Source organism: Macaca mulatta, chromosome 12 (genome assembly GCF_049350105.2).
Source record: "Macaca mulatta isolate MMU2019108-1 chromosome 12, T2T-MMU8v2.0, whole genome shotgun sequence".
NCBI classification, from domain to species: Eukaryota; Metazoa; Chordata; class Mammalia; order Primates; family Cercopithecidae; genus Macaca; species Macaca mulatta.
The window spans coordinates 26,639,679-26,658,482 of NC_133417.1; the positions used below are offsets into that span (position 1 = coordinate 26,639,679).

At 42.4% G+C, this 18,804-nt stretch overlaps 1 protein-coding gene across 1 annotated transcript in view; it reads right to left on the reverse strand.

Moving 5' to 3' along the window:
• MAP3K19 (mitogen-activated protein kinase kinase kinase 19) overlaps positions 1–18,804 on the reverse strand; it is a 104,772-nt gene that overhangs the window by 64,378 nt on the left and 21,590 nt on the right. The window contains exons 2-3 of the mRNA XM_077956513.1: positions 12,309–12,504; positions 914–1,068 (exon numbers count right to left, since the gene is read on the reverse strand). Of these exons, the coding sequence (XP_077812639.1) occupies positions 914–1,068; positions 12,309–12,504 (351 nt within the window). The remainder of the gene's footprint in view (positions 1–913; positions 1,069–12,308; positions 12,505–18,804) is intronic.

Genomic DNA, 18,804 nt, shown 5'->3' on the forward strand with positions numbered 1-18,804 from the left:
ATTTTAAAAAAAAGTTCATTGTTTATCTCCCCCGCCCAAAAGAGCATTTGACATATAGTAATGTTAAGATAACTTGAAAACACTATTAGAAATTGCTTTTCAGACATTGACAGTGTTTTCTGAAATAATTAGTAACATCTTGGGGGTTGAGAGCTGGATACTCAAGAATTATTTGACATTCCCAGTAACTACTAAAACACTACTCATTTCAAGAAATGAAACAAAGAGCTGGATATCATAATAGGTAGCAAATTTTAAAAACTGCACATCACTTTGCCACTGTGAAGTCACTTCTATGACGGTGTGCGTGCATTTGGTATATATAGTAGAAAACAGCCTGGAATCCCTGCACTTTGGGAGGCCAAGATGGGAGAGTAGCTTGAGGGCAGAAGTTCGAGACCAGCGTGGGCAATATAGTGAGATTTCATCTCCACAAAAATTAAAAATTAGCCGGGCATAGTGGTATGTGCCTGTAGTTCTAGCTACTCAAAAGGCTGAGGCAGGAGGATCCATTGAGCCCAGGAGTTTGAGGTCACAGTGAGCTATGATTGCGCCACTGCACTCCAGCATGGGCAACAGAGCCTGTAAAAAAAAAAAAAAGAGGAAAGAAAGAGAGAGGAAGGAACGAAGGAAAGAATGAAGGAAGGAAGGAAGGAAGGAAGGAAGGAAGGAAGGAAAGAGAAAGAAAGAAAGAAAGAAAGAAAGAAAGAAAGAAAGAAAGAAAGAAAGAAAGAAAGAAAGAGAAAGGAAAAGAAAAGAGAAAAGAAAAGAAAGAAGGAAGGAAGGAAAGGAGAGAGAAGAGAGGGAGGGAAAGGGGAAAAAAGAAGCTATGTGTCTCGGTTTACATGTGATTTCTGTAAATAACAATGGAATAGACACCCTTCGGCTGGGCTGACTAACTGCTCGTACTCACGCATGATGCCTTAGGAGCTGGGACAGAACTTCCACAGGTCTGTACGCTGTTAACATGTCAAGACTCTCAAATAGGTCCACATCTCTCACAGTCAGCATCAGAGGGGTCAAGCCATGTTGGTTTGGGAAATTTATATCCAGGAACTCTTCGGATGCCTTTAAAAACATGCGGCTTTATTTCTCTTGTGTTTTTACTGCATAGCTCTTTATGCTAATCTTTGCATTTTCATTGCTTGGCCAACTTTTCACTATAACTTCAATATGTTCTTTCTGAGTGTCTGTCCTGAAAGGGAACTGATGAGGTGAAAGAACACAAGCCAGAAAGACAGATCTGGGTTTCAATCTCAGCTCCTTAAGGTGGTTATTTAACTTCCCTGACAAGTTGTATCAGGGACACCCAGTTAAAAGGTGATCAAATTACCCTGATAAATTGAGGGTATCCAGTTAAATCATGTGTAATTTTCTTTTGGGATGTATTTATGCAAAATATTATTTGTTGTTTATCTGAAATTTAAATTTAACTGGGTGTCTTGTATTTTTATTTGCAAAATCTGGCAACCCTACTTGCTAAACTTCAGGGCCCTCAGCTGTAAGGTGGAATAGTAGTGTCTTCCTTGTAGGGTTATGTTGCTGATTGGGGCTAGAATGTAAAAAGCACTTAGCAGAGTGTCTGACACACAGTAAGTGCTCAGTAAACATTCACTGAATGAATAAATAATTCATAACAATATAGCAGCTCAGCCGGGCGTGGTGGCTCACGCCTGTAATCCCAGCACTTTAGGAGGCTGAGGCATGTGGATTGCTTGAGCCCAGGAGTTTGAGACCAGCCTGGGCAACATGGCAAAACCCCATCTCTACTAAAAATACAAAAATTAACCAGGCCTGGTAGCATGCACCTGTAGTCCTGGTGACTCAGGAGGCTGAGGTGGGAGGATCACCTGAGCCCGGGAAGGTCGACGCTGCAGTGAGCTGTGATCACGTCACTGCACTCCAGTCTTGGCAACATAGTGAGACTCTGTCTCAAAAAATAAAAAATAAAAAAAAATTTAAAAACAGCTAACTTACCTGTATTTATATAGTCAAATGGAGGGAGGTATATGGATATAATTTGATGCCTTAATGAAAGCAAAACTTAATTTGGATAATTCAAAACTGAAAAGCTACCGCAGGCCAAAACACCTAAATTGTTCATTTTATAGACCAAAGAAATGCACTGATTTCATCTCTATTTCACTTTATGCCGTGTCAATATACTCAGTGTCTCTACCTCAGCTTCTCTAGGGACAAACTAGAGAGAATGGTATTACTTCAGCAAGGTACTGTGGGAATTAATTAGTTAACTTTTTTTTTAGTCTCTAAGAAGAAACCACCTCTGATATCAATGTTTATTATTAGTTAGAACCAACATGAAAATTTTGAACTGAGAATAGTCTCGTATTAGCATATCAATTCAGCATCTGTTGATCAAAGTATAGATCCAGTTACAGGTACCAGTTTCTTAAAACTTGGTTCCTAATGTTTAGGGGTTAAAAATGTGGTTATAAAAACAGACATTGGGCCAGGTGCAGTGGCTCACGTTTGTAATCCCAGTACTTTGGGAGGCCGAGGTGGGCGGATCACGAGGTCAGGAGATCGAGACCCCGTCTCTACTAAAAATACAAAAATAAAATTAGCCGGGCGTGGTGGCAGGCGCCTGTTGTCCCAGCTACTCCAGAGGCTGAGGCGGGAGAATGGCATGAACCCGGGAGGCCGAGATGGCACCACTGCACTCCAGCCCGGGTGACAGAGCGAGACTCTGTCAAAAAAAAAAAAAAAAGACATTACATTACAATTACAACTACTGAAAACACCATTAAGTAAAATACATTGTCTTTCAAAAAAATTTTCTAAGCCTCAGTTCGTGATGTTTGGCAATTTTAGACTATCATTTAGTCCAACCAAAGAATTTGAAGTATTGTTTGGTTTTGTTATATCTCTCCTTGAACTGTACCTGACTGGAATATCTTTCACTTTTTTCTTTATCTGTTTGTGTCTTTATCATAAGGGCTTAGAAGAAACTGTTTCTTAGCAGCAATTGATTTTCTTTCAGTTGGAAGATCACATGGTCTGACAGTCTCTTTGAAGGTAAATGCCAAGAGCAGGCAATTGCCAGTCACCGATAATTAATGTCCTTGGTTATGCATATGATTTTGCAAATTGCTTTCTGAAAAAGTATCTGTAAGTAGAAAATCTAAACAAGAGGATCAATACCCTGAGAAGACAGCCCTTTAAAAATGTATCCTCTGAACTCCTTTCATAACAACTAAATATTATGCAAGGCATAGGCTCTCTGATTCCCTTTTCAGGATAAAGATAATAACAGCAACTGGTCCAAAGGGATCTAAGCAGCAATCGTACAAACGGCAGCGATGCCAAGGGAACTCCTCTGAGCAAGTTGATAGTGGTCCTCTGGAGGCTTCCTTGGAGCAAATCATTTCCCAGGGGTGTTGTGTGACTTCTAGCATCCAGCCTAAGGAAGGTGGAAATCGACCTGCTCCTGTGTTCCTTTATTATCTTGTTTTCCACCCCAGTGTTCTCTTTGATCCCTTTTCTTTTTTATATATTCTGTCTGAAACTTCCTAGGATTACATTGGAAAAGAACTCATTTTTCTTTAAAAGGAGTCATATGTAGTCTGTCCCCTTTTCACCATCCACTCACCCACCCAAAGATGGAAACAAATATCAACTAACCAGTAAATGTTGAACTTGCTCAAGATCACCTTGCCATGAACTTTGTAGAAGTTGCATTTGGGGAGCCTGGATTCTATTAACTGCCAAGAGTTGTCTTTGGATATTGCAATTAGCTACGTGAATTGCGGTTCGATTGCTGTAATTGCAAAGGGTGATATCTACTCCCCTTTCCAGAAGAAATCCAACAACCTGCAAAATGACACAGTCTTAGTTAAATATTTTTAAGTACCAACAGTGTCTTCAGAGCTGGGTGGAAAACTGACTTAGGCATGGCTCTGATTCATTGGGAAGTGGGTGACTGCTATTTGCCCTTCTTAATTTGGGAAACAAAAATCTCATGACATGCATGATTTTTGGATACTCTTTTTTGGAGGGACTAGAGATCCATGAGTATTGTATGTTAAACTCACACAAAACATTGAAGTTTTATAACTGTCTAACATCGAGAATACAAAATCAAAGGGAGGAGGCATGGTGGTGTGCACCTATAATCCCAGCTACTGGGAGATTGAGGCAGGAGGATCACTTGAGCCCGGGAGTTCAAGGCCATCATGCACCATAATCCTACTGTGAATAGCCACTGCACTCTAGCCTGGGCAACATAGCAAGATCCTGTCTCTAAAAAAATACAAAAACAAAGATGATTCAGGCTTACTTATTCTTGAATGTTGCAAGTATTTCTGCAAGTGTTTCTAGAAAGAGAGTAAACTCTATTCAGTATGGTAAGGGGACAGATTGCCCAGTTGCGAGTTAAGAACTGTCCTTGGTGCTGAGACTGCACCAATGAACAAGACCAGTAGCCACCCTTTAAGGTATTTGCAGTCTACTGAAGAACAAAGACACTTAAAAAAAAAAAAAAAAAGGTAATTGCAACATGGGGTGATAAATGTAACAAGAGAAGTGAATACAGGAGGCTGATGGGGGCACTTTGAGGACATTTTTAAAGATATCTTGGAGAGTCTGCAAAGACTTCTTGGAGAAAGTGATGTCTAAGCTGAGACCTGAAGAATCAGACTCAGCCAGGCACACTGGGAGAAAGATTGTTCCAAGCAGAGCATACAATGTGAATAAAGTACAGTGTGTACAAGAGGGCAAGTAATATTCAAAGCTCTGGAAGGAGTTAGGTATGTCTAGAGCTCAGGATAAGAAACGGAAGGGAAGGAGATGTGGGTGGAGAAGTCAGCAGTGCCTGAGTCCTGAAAGACCTGACAAACCCCTTTGAGGAGTTAGGGCTGTGTCTTCAGGGCAATAGGCAGACAGTGAAAGATTTTCCTCAGAAAAATGACATACTCGGGTGAGTGTTTTAGAAAATCACTCTGGCTGCTGAAACAGATTGATGTGGGGAAGAAGGGAAGTGGGGAGACCGGGGAGTAGACTACCACAGTTGCCTCATGGAGAGATGACAGTGACTGAACAAGAGAAATGGTAGTGGAGATTTAGTGACTGAGGGCATAATCTAGGAACATTTAAGAGGTGGAATTGACAGAACATAGCCACTTATTCAATGTGGGAGTTAATGGTGAGCCAGAAATCAAGGATAATTCCAAGATACTGTCTTCAGTGTACTTTTGTCTGTCTTCTGTACTGCCACTGCAGACCAGGCTGCCATGGTCCCTTGCCTGAAGCAATGGAACAGCCTTCTCTCCATATCAAGTGCTTCTGCATGAAACTCACTAGAAAGGCCCAAATCAAAAATTCAGATAACATCAAGAGATGGGAAGATGAGAAGAACTTGGAGCCCTCATACCACCATTTCTGCTGGTGGAAGTGTAAATGGTGCATCCACTTTGAAAAACAGTCTGGTTTGGGAGGCCAAGGCAGATGGATCATGAAGTCAGGAGTTCAAGACCAGTCTGGCCAAGATGGTGAAACCCCATCACTACTAAAAGTACAAAAATTATCTGGGCACCGTGGCAGGTGCCTGTAATCCCAGCTACTTGGGAAGCTGAGGCAGGAGAATTGCTTGAACCCAGGGGGCAGAGGTTGCAGTGAGCCGAGATCATGCCACTGCATTCCAGCCTGGGCAACAGAGTGAGACTCTGTCTCAAAGAGAGAGAGAGAGAGAGAGAGAAAAGAAAAGAAAACCAGTCTGGCAGTTCCTCAAATGATTAAACATAGAACGCCCCTATGATCCAGCAATTCCATTCCTAGGTATGGTACTCAGGAGAAATGAAAACATATACCCACACCACAACCTGTGCACAAATGTTTACAGAAGCATTATTCATAGTAACCAAAAGGTGAAAAGAACCATTTTCCATTCATGGATTGGATAAATAAAATGTTGTATATCAAGACAATGTGATATTATTTGGCTATAAAAATCAAGTACTGACACATGCTACTACATGAATGAACCTTGAAAACATTATGCTAAGTGAAAGAAGCCAATCACATACTGCATGATTCCATTCATATGAAAGTCCCAAATAAGAAAAGTTATAGAGGCCAGGAACAGTGGCTCATGCCTGTAACCTCAGCACAGGTAGGTAGGCTGGTAGGCCGAAGCAGGTGGATCACTTTAGCTCAGGAGTTCAAGACCAGCCTGGGCAACATGGTGAAACCCTGTCTCTATACAAAAATTAGCTGGGTGTGATGGCACATGCCTGTAGTCCCAGCTACCCGGGAGACTGAGGCAGGAGGATCACCTCAGCCCAGGAGGTAGGGCCTGCAGTGAGCTGTGATTGTGCTACTGCACTTCAGCCTGGGCAACAGAGTGAGACCCTGTCTCAAAACAAACAAATAGACAAACAAAAAACAATAAAAAAAGAACAGCTATACAGAAAGAAAGTAGATAAGTGGCTGCTTAGGGCTGGGGTGGAGTTGGGAAGAAAGGATAGAGAGTGATAGCTAAAGGATATCAGGTTTCTTTTTATCTTCTTTTTCTGGGGATGAAGTTCTTTTTGAGATGATAAAAGTGTTCTAAAATCAATTGTGAGAATTGCACATTAATACGAATATTCAAAAAAAAGGAAGTAGCCACTTTAAGTAAAAGTAAATTGTATGGTATATGAATTTTATCTCAATAAAGCTGTTTTTGAAAATGCCTTTGCATGCCTTTATGGCCTTGCGTGATCCAGCGCCTGTCTGCATTTCCAGTTTTATCTTGTGCCAGTCTTCATCCTCCCTCTGCAAGATCAAGTCACCTTTCTATACTTCAAATGTACAAGATTTCTTTTTCCTTCATTATTATTATTATTATTATTTTGAGATGGCGTTTCACTCTTGTTACCCAGGCTGGAGTGCAATGGCGCGATCTCGGGTCACTGCAACCTCCGCCTCCAGGGTTCAAGTGATTCTCCTGCCTCAGCCTCCTAAGTAGCTGGGATTACAGGCCCCCACCACCACGCCCGGCTAATTCTGTAGTTTTAGTAGAGACGGAGTTTCTCCATGTTGGTCAGGCTGGTCGCGAACTCCTGACCTCAGGTGATCCGCCTGCTTCAGCCTCCCAAAGTGCTGGGATTATAGGCGTGAGCCACCGCTCCCAGCCAAGACTTTTTTTTCCTAACCAAGGCCTTTGTCTTTGCTGTTCCCTCTACCCCAATTGACCTTCATTTATGTCTTAGCATAAATACAACACATCAGTAAGGATTTCTTGACCACTTTATCAAAAGAGAAGCCCTCTATTGGTTACTTCAAAGTACTAATAACAATTTGTAATTTTTTTTTTTTTGAGATAGAGTCTCGCTCTGTCGCCCAGGCTGGAGTGCAGTGGCGCGATCTCAGCTCACTGCAAGCTCCGCCGCCTCCCAGGTTCACGCCATTCTCCTGCCTCAGCACCCGCCACCACACCCAGCTAATTTTTTTGTATTTTTAGTAGAGACGGGGTTTCACCGTGTTCGCCAGGATGGTCTTGATCTCTTGATCTCCTGACCTCGTGATCCGCCCGCCTTGGCCTCCCAAAGTGCTGGGATTACAGGCGTGAGCCACCGCGCCCGGCCCACAATTTGTAATTTTTTAAAGTGCTTCTTGTTTCCTTATTTGTTGTGTTTCACCTTCCCTCAAATGTAAGTCCCCAAGGACAAGAGAACTTATCACATGAACAAATATTGTATGAATGAGTGAGTGAATGGTTTAAGATAAATAGATGATGATGCCTTAGTTTAATTCAATTTCAAATAATTAAATGTTTATTTGATTTAATATGATGGGTAACACTGATACTGGTGTCCCTCAGGAGGGTAAGGTTTGGGAAGAAAGACGATGAAGATAATTTTGGACCTGTTGTGTTTGGGATGTCTATAATATACAAGTGGAGATATTTAGTTGGAGTTCAACATTGTGTGTGTGTGTGTGTGTGTGTGTGTGTGTGTGTGTCCGATATGGGCTTGAGAATCACGGGCCATCCTCACATTATTGAAGGACACCAAAATTTAAAGGATGAGAAGAAAGAACCCATGAAGGAGACTGGATAGAAGTTGCCAGAGAGGTAAGGGGAAAAACCAGGAGGAGGTCAAGGAAGAAAACACTTGAAGAAAAATTGGAGTCCAACGGTGCTAAGAGGTAGAAGCGGCAAAGGACATTATAGGGGACATTGGCAAGAGCAGTTTCAATGGAGTAGTAGAGGAAGATGTCAGACTGCAGTAGTTTGAAGAAGTAAGCAAGTGGGGGCAGTGAGGATAAACCAGTAAAACATTCTTTTTTTTGTTTTTGTTTTTGACAGAGTCTCCCTCTGTTGCCCAGGCTGGAGTGCAGTGGCACTATCTTGGCTCACTGCAACCTCTGCCTCCCAGGTTCAAGCAATTCTCCTGCCTCAGCCTCTGTAGTAGCTGAGACTACAGGCACCCGCCATCATGCCCGGCTAATATTTGCATTTTTAGTAGAGATGGGGTTTCACCCATGTTGGCCAGATTGGTCTCAAACTCCTGACCTTAGGTGATTTGCCTGCCTCGGCCTCCCAAAGTGCTGGGATTACAGGCATGAGCCACTATGCCTGGCCGTCACCTGGTTTTTGACAGCAGACCCTGATGGTTTATGTGATTTGTTCAGCTGAATGGATTCAGGACTTTGGGTGGCATTGTTGAGGTGATTACTGTAGATTGGCCTCCTCCTGCTGCTTGGAGTTCTGTTGACAATAGCTTCCACTGAATGTTATATGAGACAAATTGATGAATCTGGCCCTAGCCTCTGTTGGTGAGATTAATCAGAGTGGCCAACAGACTGGTGAGATCATGAGAAAAATCATCAGATGCCAAGATAGTGTAGAAATGAGGGGTGGACCTTGTTAGGAGGCACGTCTCCATGGGTCTCTTATATTTCTGCAGGTCTTGTGAGCAAAGGCACTGATTGCTTTTATTCCATGCAAACTTTTCAAGCTTATTTGTATAGTGAATGGCTTTGGAAGATAGAGATAGTGTCTCCTTCTCCAGCAAAGAGTAGCTTTGCTTACTGCCCATTGTAAATTATTAGGGATTTCCAAGTTGAGGGTTCCTCTGCTGTTATGCAACCCACTGCATGTTCAGGGGTCACCTGGTCCTCTTCCTATTACTCAGTGGGAATTAGGGCTTAGGGAACGGATACAAAACTGCTAAAATTCTGACTAATGCTATTGTTATGAATAAACACACTGCCCTTTTGCTCTGATCCAGTAGTTCTTTCTTCAGCTAGGAATCCAAGCAACTCTGGCAAGCTAACTCATTAGCTGCGAGTAGGGTAAAATCTCAGATCCTTCATAGTTCTCAAGAGATGTCTGCAAGTGAAAAGGCCTGAGAAAGGAAAGGAAGTGGTTGCAGGAGGACGTGGGATCAGTGGAGGTGTTTGCTTCTTTATGCACTGGCAGAAGGCACTTATCTAAGCATTTTTAAATGCTGATGGAAAGAAGCATTATTGTTTGTAATAACAAGAATCTGGAGACCACCCAGATGTCCACCAGAGTAGGATAGGCAGATAAATTGTGTAGGCAAATAAATTGTGGCATATATATATATATATATATATATATATATATATATATATTTTTTTTTTTTTTTTTTTTTTTTTTTTTTGAGACGGAGTCTTGCTCTGTCGCCCAGGCTGGAGTGCAATGGCCGGATCTCAGCTCACTGCAAGCTCTGCCTCCTGGGTTTACGCCATTCTCCTGCCTCAGCCTCCCGAGTAGCTGGGACTACAGGCGCCTGCCACCTCGCCCGGCTAGTTTTTTGTATTTTTTAGTAGAGACGGGGTTTCACCGTGTTAGCCAGGATGGTCTCGATCTTCTGACCTCGTGATCCACCCGTCTCAGCCTCCCAAAGTGCTGGGATTACAGGCTTGAGCCACCGCGCCCGGCCTCTATATATATATAGTTTGAAGAAGTAAGCAAGTGGGGGCAGTGAGGATAAACCAGTAAAACATTCTTTTTTTTTGTTTTTGTTTTTGACAGAGTCAAATATATATATGTTTTTTTTTTTTTTTTTTTTTTTTAATGAGATAGAATCTTGCACTGTTGCCCTGGCTGGAGTTCAGTGGTACGATCTCAGCTCACAGCAACCTGTGCCTCCTGGGCTCAAGCAATTCTCATGCCTCAGCCTCCCAAGTAGTTGGGATTACAGGTGTGCACCACCATGTCCGGCTAATTTTTTGTATCTTAATAGAGATGGGGTTTCGACATGTTGCCCAGGCCGGTCCCAAGCTCCTGACAGACTCAGGCAATCCACCCACCTTGGCCACCCAAAGTACTAGGATTACAGGCATGAGCCACTGCGCCTGTATTGCGGCACATATTTTTATCTAATGGAACACTACATAGCACTAAAAATGAAAAACCATAGCTACACTTTGTGTTTCAAAATAGAGGAATCCCAAAAACATGATAGTGAACAGAAGCAGCAAGTTATGCAGGAACATGGCTGGGTACAGTGGCTCAGGCCTGTAATCCCAGCACTTTGGGAGGCCGAGGTGGGAGGATTGCTTGAGGTCTGGAGTTCGAGACCAGCCTGGCCAACATGGTGAAATCCCGTCTCTACTAAAAATACAAAAAATTAGCGGAGTGTGGTGGCGCACGCCTGTAGTCCTAGCTACTCAGGAGGCTGAGGCAGGAGAATCGCTTGAACCCAGGAGGCAGAGGTGGCAGTGAGCCAAGATCATGCCACTGCACTCCAGCTTGGGCTACAGAGTGAGACTCCATCTCAAAAAAAAAAAGTTATGCAAGGGCATATGCAGTGTGAGTTTGTTTTTATAATATTCAACAGCAGGAAAAAGCAAGCAATTATTTAGGCATGGATGCAGAGGTGGCCAGGAAATTATTAACCCAAAATGCCAGATAATGGTTAGCCAGGGTGGGGGATGCAATTCAAGACAGGAATATATGGAGAGGGCTTTTGAGGCATGGCAACGTTCTAATTTTTGGCCTGGGTGTTGGGTACACGGGTGCTTGTTTCATTAATTTTCTTTTTTTCTTTTTCTTTCTTTCTTTCTTTCTTTCTTTCTTTCTTTCTTTCTTTCTTTCTTTCTTTCTAGCATATGTGCTATATTTTATAATTTGTTCAAAAAGCATTCAAGGAAAGGAGTCAAAAAAGAAAAAGAGTTTAAAACATAGTCAAGAGAGGCTAATTGAGGAAGCAAAGGTGACCAGGCAGGATTCAGGGTCCACTTGCATTTAAAGTCCCAAGAACTGGCCAGGTGCGGTGGCCCATGCCTGGAATCCCAGCACTTTGTGAGGCTGAGGCATGTGGATCTCTTGAAACCAAGAGTCTGAGACAGGCTGGGCAACAGGCTGAAGCCCCACGTCTACAAAAAAAAAAAAAAAAAAAAATTAGCCAGGCATGGTGGTGTGTGTCTGTAATTTCCAGCAACTTGGGAGACTGAGGTTGGAGAATCACCTGAGTCCGAGGAGTTTGAGGCTGCAGTGAGCCAAGATGGTGCCACTGTACTCCAGCCTGGGTGACAGAGTGACCCTGTCTCAAAAAACAAAACAAAATGAAACAAACAAAAAAACAAAGTCCCAAGAACTTGTAGAGGCATCAACTTGTGCAGTTGAGTGAAATTTGTCTTTTCCACCCTAGTTTCCCCATTCTTGCCCTTTCTATTCATGAAGCCTCCCTCTTTGCTGCCTCTCCCCAACTCTACATGCTCATATTGTTGCCACTTTTACCTGAATTCTTAAACAGAACTTTATAAGTTACCACACACAATGATGTAACTGATGAATAAGATCCAAATGGGTTACTTTTTCATTAATGTCTCCATTTAATAAATATTTATTAACACCTGGCTGGGTCAGGCGCTCTGCTTGTAGCTGGAGATACAGCTAGAACAAAGAGGACAAAGTCTCCTGCCCTTTTAGGCCTTATTATTCACTTATTTACTCCTGTTTCCCTCCTTCCAGGTTTACGTGCATTTGTTAGAGCAGAGCATAAATTTCCAGGTACCGATGGAGCTGGGGGTTCATTATATGGTGCCATTAGACCATTAGCTCCTCGGGGGTGGCTTCTATGTTTGACTCACATCCAGATCCACCATGAAATCTAGTGATTTTCTCGGATATAGCAGGAATATTTGTGGACTGAGTGAAGAAATGAATAGAGATGGTTCCTATCTAGATTTAGGGTATCTCCCTCCCCGTACCCCACTGTGTGTCTTCGGACATTCGTTTATGGCAATGGGTGATATCACTATTCACAAATATCTCATTCTCAGAATCCTTAGCTTGGAAGACTTTTTGTCCTTGAGCCCAGCACGCCACATGTTACCTCTGTTAGATCTTCCTCTGCGGCAGTAATGAGAGGCGTATTTCCCGTCTTTGGGTGCTGAAAGTCGAGGTTTCCGAGGACAGACTGGACTTTAGTAATATAGTCACAGATGAGTTCCACATCACCTCTTGAAACTACTTCTAGGAAATCATGAATCAGTTTATTTTTATTCATCTTGCTAGTTCCACATGATTGCCTTGAAGAGAAAAGGAACGATTTAATTATATGAGAGCCAGCAAAGCTGTGAATGGTTCAAATGTAACATAGTCTGCCTTTACTGCCACCTGTTTCCTTCTTTTATGTATAAAAATCTCATAACCGTTTCAAAGACAATTTTGAAAAGAGTGGGAAATGCCACAATACCACCAGGCTTGGTTTTTTGCGTACATGTTGAATTAGGAAGAATAATAATTTCACCATTATTTTGGAAGATCTGCTATGGTAGAGGAGAAGAGAGGATGGATCAACAGCAGAATGGAAACAGCACAAGCTTGGAGCCCAGTAGAACCTGGATTTAAATTCCTTCTCCACAGATTACCAACTGTGTGACCATGAGCACATGGCTCATCTCTGGGCTGCGTTTACTTATCTCTAAAATGGAAATGATCGTCCCCTCTTCAAAAGGTTGGTGAGGATCTGAAATATGATCTACAGAGGGTTGGCACATTCTACAGGTGAAAATTCTTGTTGGATTTTGTTATTTTTTTTTTAGATTGTTTATTAACCACCTTATACGTATTTCCTTTCTGAAAGTCCCATCTTCCCAACAATACGGTAAGCTCCTCAATAGCAGGGACATTACATGACTTGTCCTTTCATCTCCTCTTTGATTCTAGCACAGTGGGAATCATGGAGGAGCACAGTGCCCACTGTTCTAGATTTTCCAGGAAAGCCCTAATTTTAAATATCTCATATCAGTTTTCCAAATCATTGAAATATCTCAAATTGCAATTTTGGAGGTCACCAAACTACCCTCTCCTGCATGGAGCTTTTTTTTTTTTTCTTTTGAGATAGAGTCTCACTCTGTCACCCAGGTTAGAAGGCAGTGTCACAATCTTGGTTCACTGCAACCTCTGCCTCCTGTGTTCAAGCAATTCTCCTGCCTCAGTCTCCCGAGTAGCTGGGACTACAGGCGGGCCACCACACCCGGCTAATTTTTGTAGCTTTTAGTAGAGATGAGTTTTCACCATGTTGGCCAGGCTGGTCTGGAATTCCTGACCTCAGATGATCCACCCGCCTTGGCCTCCCAAAGTGCTGGGATTACAGGCGTGAGACACGGCGCCCAGCCTGGAGCCTCTTGCTGTTAGTAACAGCATGACATCCTTTGTCAGGCTCTATACTCCAACTTCTGCTTCTGACACCACCTCACTGTATGTAGCCACATGTTATCGATTCGATGTGCAATTTCCTTGCAGTAATCTGGCATGAGATTGAAAACAAAAGAACAAGAGGCTCATTTCATAGTACAACTTTGTGGAGGAAAGCTAAGGAAAACAAATAAGAAAAAGTCTAGATTTCCTCTTTAATGTTCTGAACACACAAATGGCTTCAGAATTCATGGGCCAGACTACATAGAGCCCTCGTTCTCAAACGAGAACATGTGCTTCACTCTAGAAATAGTTCTAGTCCATGAATTCATCAATTCATTAGGAAGATGCTATATGCCCTTCAGCAGCTTTCATTGACCTGTCCCAATAAACATAACACAAAACAGGTTAGACAAAATACAAGAAAGAGCACACATGGTTAAGTGTCCATGCAAACAGCAGATAATGAATCTTACAGATGTCAGAGAAATGGGCTGGCCATGTGATCTGGAAGATCCCCTTGAAAGAAGGCATTCATTGCTGGGCTCGGTGGCTCACGCCTGTAATCCCAGCACTTTGGGAGGCTGAGGCGGGCGGATCACGAGGTCAGGAGATCTGGCTAACACGGTGAAACCTCGTCTCTACTAAAAGCACAAAAAATTAGCCGGGTGTGGTGACGGGCACCTGTAGTCCCAGCTACTCCGGAGGCTGAATAGGTAAAATGGCGCGAACCCAGGAGGCGGAGGTTGCAGTGGGCTGAGATCGTGCCAGTGCATTCCTGCCTGGGCAACAGAGCGAGACTCTGGAAAGAAAGAGAGAGAGAGAGAGAGAGAGGGAAGGAAGGAAGGAAGGAAGGAAGGAAGGAAGGAAGGAAGGAAGGAAGGAAGGAAGGAAGGAAGGGGAGAGAGAAAGAGAGAGAAGAAAGAGAGAGAGAGAAAGGAAGGAAGGAAGGAAGGGAGGGAGGGAAAGAGAGAGAGAGAGGGAGGGAGGGAGGGAAGGAGGGAAGGAAGGAAGGCATTTGTGATATCTGGAGAGTCAGAGTGAAGGAGAATGGGCAGCTCTGATGAAGGACAGGCATGAACCCAGGCCTCTACCCGGGTCTGAGGAGGAGAGAGTGAAACCAGAAGGAAATTTACCCTGGATTCCCCAACACATCGGGAAGCCCATGGAGAGCTTTCAGCAGTGCGTTTTAGGAACATTGGTACTTTAGTAAGATTATTATGATGCAGAGGAAAAAGGCAGAAACAAAAATTTGAATGTGGCTGGGCATGGTGGCTCACCCCTGTAATCCCAGCACTTTGGGAGGCCGAGGCGGGGGGATCATCTGAGTTCAGGAGTTCAAGACCAGCTGGGCCAACATGGTGAAGCCTTGTCTCTACTAAAAAATACAAAAATTACTCAGTGTGGTGGTGCGCACCTGTAATCCCAGCTACTCAGGAGGCAGAGGCAGGAGAATCGCTTGAACCCAGGAGGCACAGGTTGCAGTGAGCCGAGATCAAACCACTGCACTCCAGCCTGGGCAACAGAGCGAGACTCCATCTCAAAAAACAATAACAACAACAAAATTTGAAGTGAAGGTTCACAGGATTTGTGACTGACTGACCACAGACAATGAAAAGGTCCAAGAGGTTGGGGTCCAGGAACTGAGGGAGGACCCACAGCTGGGCAGGTGATTCTTTTTACAGAAAGACAATAGATGAGGTCAGCAGCAGAACCAGTACATAAACAAGTGTGTGTGGTTGGTGTTCTTGGCTTTCAAAGAAATGGTGGCCTTAGCTCAGTGCAGTTTCCTAAACTTGCTTGAGCATAAACATTGCCTTGTTATAAAGATTCCAAGTTTCCTTTAGTAGATCTGGGATGAGGCTGGGGACTCTCTTTTTTGAAAGAAATTTTTCATAGACTTTAAAAAATTGACTTTATTGCTTAGGGCATTTAAAGCTTATTATGCAAAATTGGGCAAATTCTGCAAAATTGGGCAGAAAGTACAGAATATTCCCTCTCCACTACCCACTACTGGCCTCACCATCAACAGCCTGCACCAGAGTGGTACATTTGTTAACAACTGATGAATTTACAAACAGAGTATTATCACCCAAAGTCCATAGTTTACGTTAGGGTTCACTGTTGGTGTTGTACATTCTATGGGTTTGGACAAAGGTATAATGACATGTATCCACCATTTTAGTATGTATAGAATAGTTTCATGGCCCTAAAAATCTCTGTGTTCTGCCCATTCTTTCCTCCCTCCACACTAGCCCTGGGCAACCGGGGACCTTTTTATTGTCTCTGGGAGGCTCCCATCAGGCAACTTCTAGAAACACAGAATTGAATCCACAATCTTTCTTGCAATCCACTTTGTTTTCTAATTGACATTTATCATTACTACCTGTTACTCCTTTTGATTTAAACTTCCTAGAATAGATAGTAGTTCCCCCTTCTAATTTCTAGCGGAATACTTTGAAATAGAGAATGAATTCCTCAAGTCTTTATCTACCTTTGTTCAAAGTGAAGTTACATAATAACAATAATACAACAACAGCAACATGCCCAACATTCATTGAATGCTTGCTACGTGTCATATGCTGTTCTAAATGCTTTACAGGTGTTTTTTCTATTTAATTCCAAATAATACTATCAGAACAGTTGTATTATTATCCGTATTCTATAGATGAGGAAAATGAAGCACAGACACTGGCAAAATGGGATCTCACTCCAGAGAGATGAGAGCGCTACTGCCCAAAAAGATGTAATGGAGTCAGTCGCGGTGGCTCATACCTGTAATCTCAGCACTTTGGGAGGCCAAGGCGGGTGGATCACCCGAGGTCAGGAGTTCGAGACCAGCCTGGCCAATATGGTGAAACTCCATCTCTACTAAAAATACAAAATTAGCCAGGCATGGTGGTGCATGCCTGTAATACAAGCCACTTGGGAGGCTGAGGCAGGAGAACTGCTTGAACCCGGGAGGTGGAGGTTGCAGTGAGTCAAGATCGTAGCATTGTACTCCAGCCTGGGCAACAAGAGTGAAACGCTGTCTCAAACAAACCACAACAAAAAAAAGATGTAATGGAACGAGTATTTAAAGGTGCATTTGCAGAATAGGCTTATTTCCATTTTCATGTTTGGACGTTAGGTAGATGCGGATGAGCTCATCATTACTCCTTGCTAGCCACACTGGACTGTGTCAGACTTTCCTCTTGTTTTATTTTTACCCTTCAGCTCTGATCCCCTCTGTCTGATAAGAACCCAATCTAATGTGCCTGAGAGGTATCCTCAATAAGTGTATATCCTTATAAGGCATATAGTGCTGTTATGTTACATTGGTTTTTAATTTACACAAATAATATTGTACTCTAGAGCTCATTAATTATTTGTTAACACTTCGCTTTTAAGCTTTATCCTTGTACTTATATGTACAAGGTTGTTGGTTTTATGTTCACCATATTTTATTACTGCCTTGGTGATGGACATCTAAGTTGTGCACTCCACGAACAACACTGTGATAAATATCCTGGTTTAGGCCTTATTATGCACCCTGCAAACGTTTCTCTGGGGCAAGTGGGTCGAATGGATTTAATTTTACAAAGTACTACCAGATTGTCCTCCAGAATGGCTGTATCAATTTACACTGCCACCGATAATGCCTGTTTTCTTTAAGCTCTTTTAAGAGAAGCAGACGTTTGGTTGATTGCTGTCACTTAATCATCATTATCTTCATCATTAGCATTTAATAAGCAGTGTGCTTGGAACCTTACTAAGGGCGGAAGGGGCAGATGATATACTCAAAATCAGGCCACAGAAATAATTAAAACCAATACATACATCTGTCCCAGCAAATTGCTTTGTAACACAGATTTACATTTTACATACTTGTTTTTGAAAATGCAACAGTATTTGCAGGATCATTTCGGGGGGGGAAAATGGTTTTCAGAAACAAAAGATAATTAAAACTTGTCTTTCAATAAAGCTAAAAATCAGGTATTCAAATAACAGGGAACAAATAGATATATATATCACACCTTATTCATAAAGTAGAAATAAAACTTCAAACATTTTTCCCCCAAGGTTATTACCTAGCAATGTTATGGAGTTGTAACTTAACTTTTTAATGTAACCCTTAAGGGAGAGCATTTCGTAAGTAGTATCTATCATCTAAAATAAAACATAAAAATTTAGATTTAGCTAAACTACAATCCCAAAGTTATCAAATCAAATCACTGAAATACCGGGCAATGTGGTCATTATTTGGCCATTTATTGTCTCACATACTCAATAGTGATGGGAGGAAGACAGTGACTATTAAATGAGCTCATAGCATTATCTCTATATGCAGGTCATTCTTTTAGTTAACATGCACAGACCATGGCTTTTAAAAATTATTTTTATTACAGACGGGGTCTCACTCTGTCATCCAGGCTGGAGTACAGCAGCTTGATCATAGCTCACTGCAGCCTGAAACTCCTAGGTTTAAGGGATCCTCCCACCACAGCCTCCCGGATAACTAGGGCTACAGGTGCACAGCACTATGCCCCACTAGTTATTTTTATGTTCTATTTTTGTAGAGACAGAGTCTCACTATTTTGCCCAGGCGTAGTCATGAACCCACAATGCCTTTTATTATTGAGCTCTATATCCCCTTCTGAATTCAATCTGTACATGTCCATTTTAGGTTTCTTTCATAAGAAAACATTTCTCAATTTTCCATTTAGAATTGTTGTTGTTGTTGCTGTTACAGAGACTCCCTATATCGCCCAGGCTGGAGTACAGTGGCACAATCTTGGTTCACTGCAACCTCCACCTCCTGGATTAAACAATTCTCCTGTCTCAGCTTCCCAAGTAGCTGGGATTACAGGTGCCCACCACCACGCCGGCTAATTTTTGTATTTTAGTAGAGACAGGGTTTTACCGTGTTGGACAGGCTGGTCTCGAACTCCTGACCTCAGGTCATCCACCCTCCTTGGCCTCCTAAAGTGCTAGGATTACGGGCATGAGCCACCATGCCTGCCCATTTAGAATTGTTTTGGTCAATGATTTTTGAGGAATAATCTTTCATTCCACAGAGGTTTTTAGTTTAGCATCTATTAAAGCCCAGTCTTTTTTATTTTTAATTGCATGCATGGTTTATCTATCTGTAAAACCAAAACCTTTTGTTATACTGTACATCTGATTTAGAACCTTATGTAATGAAGATT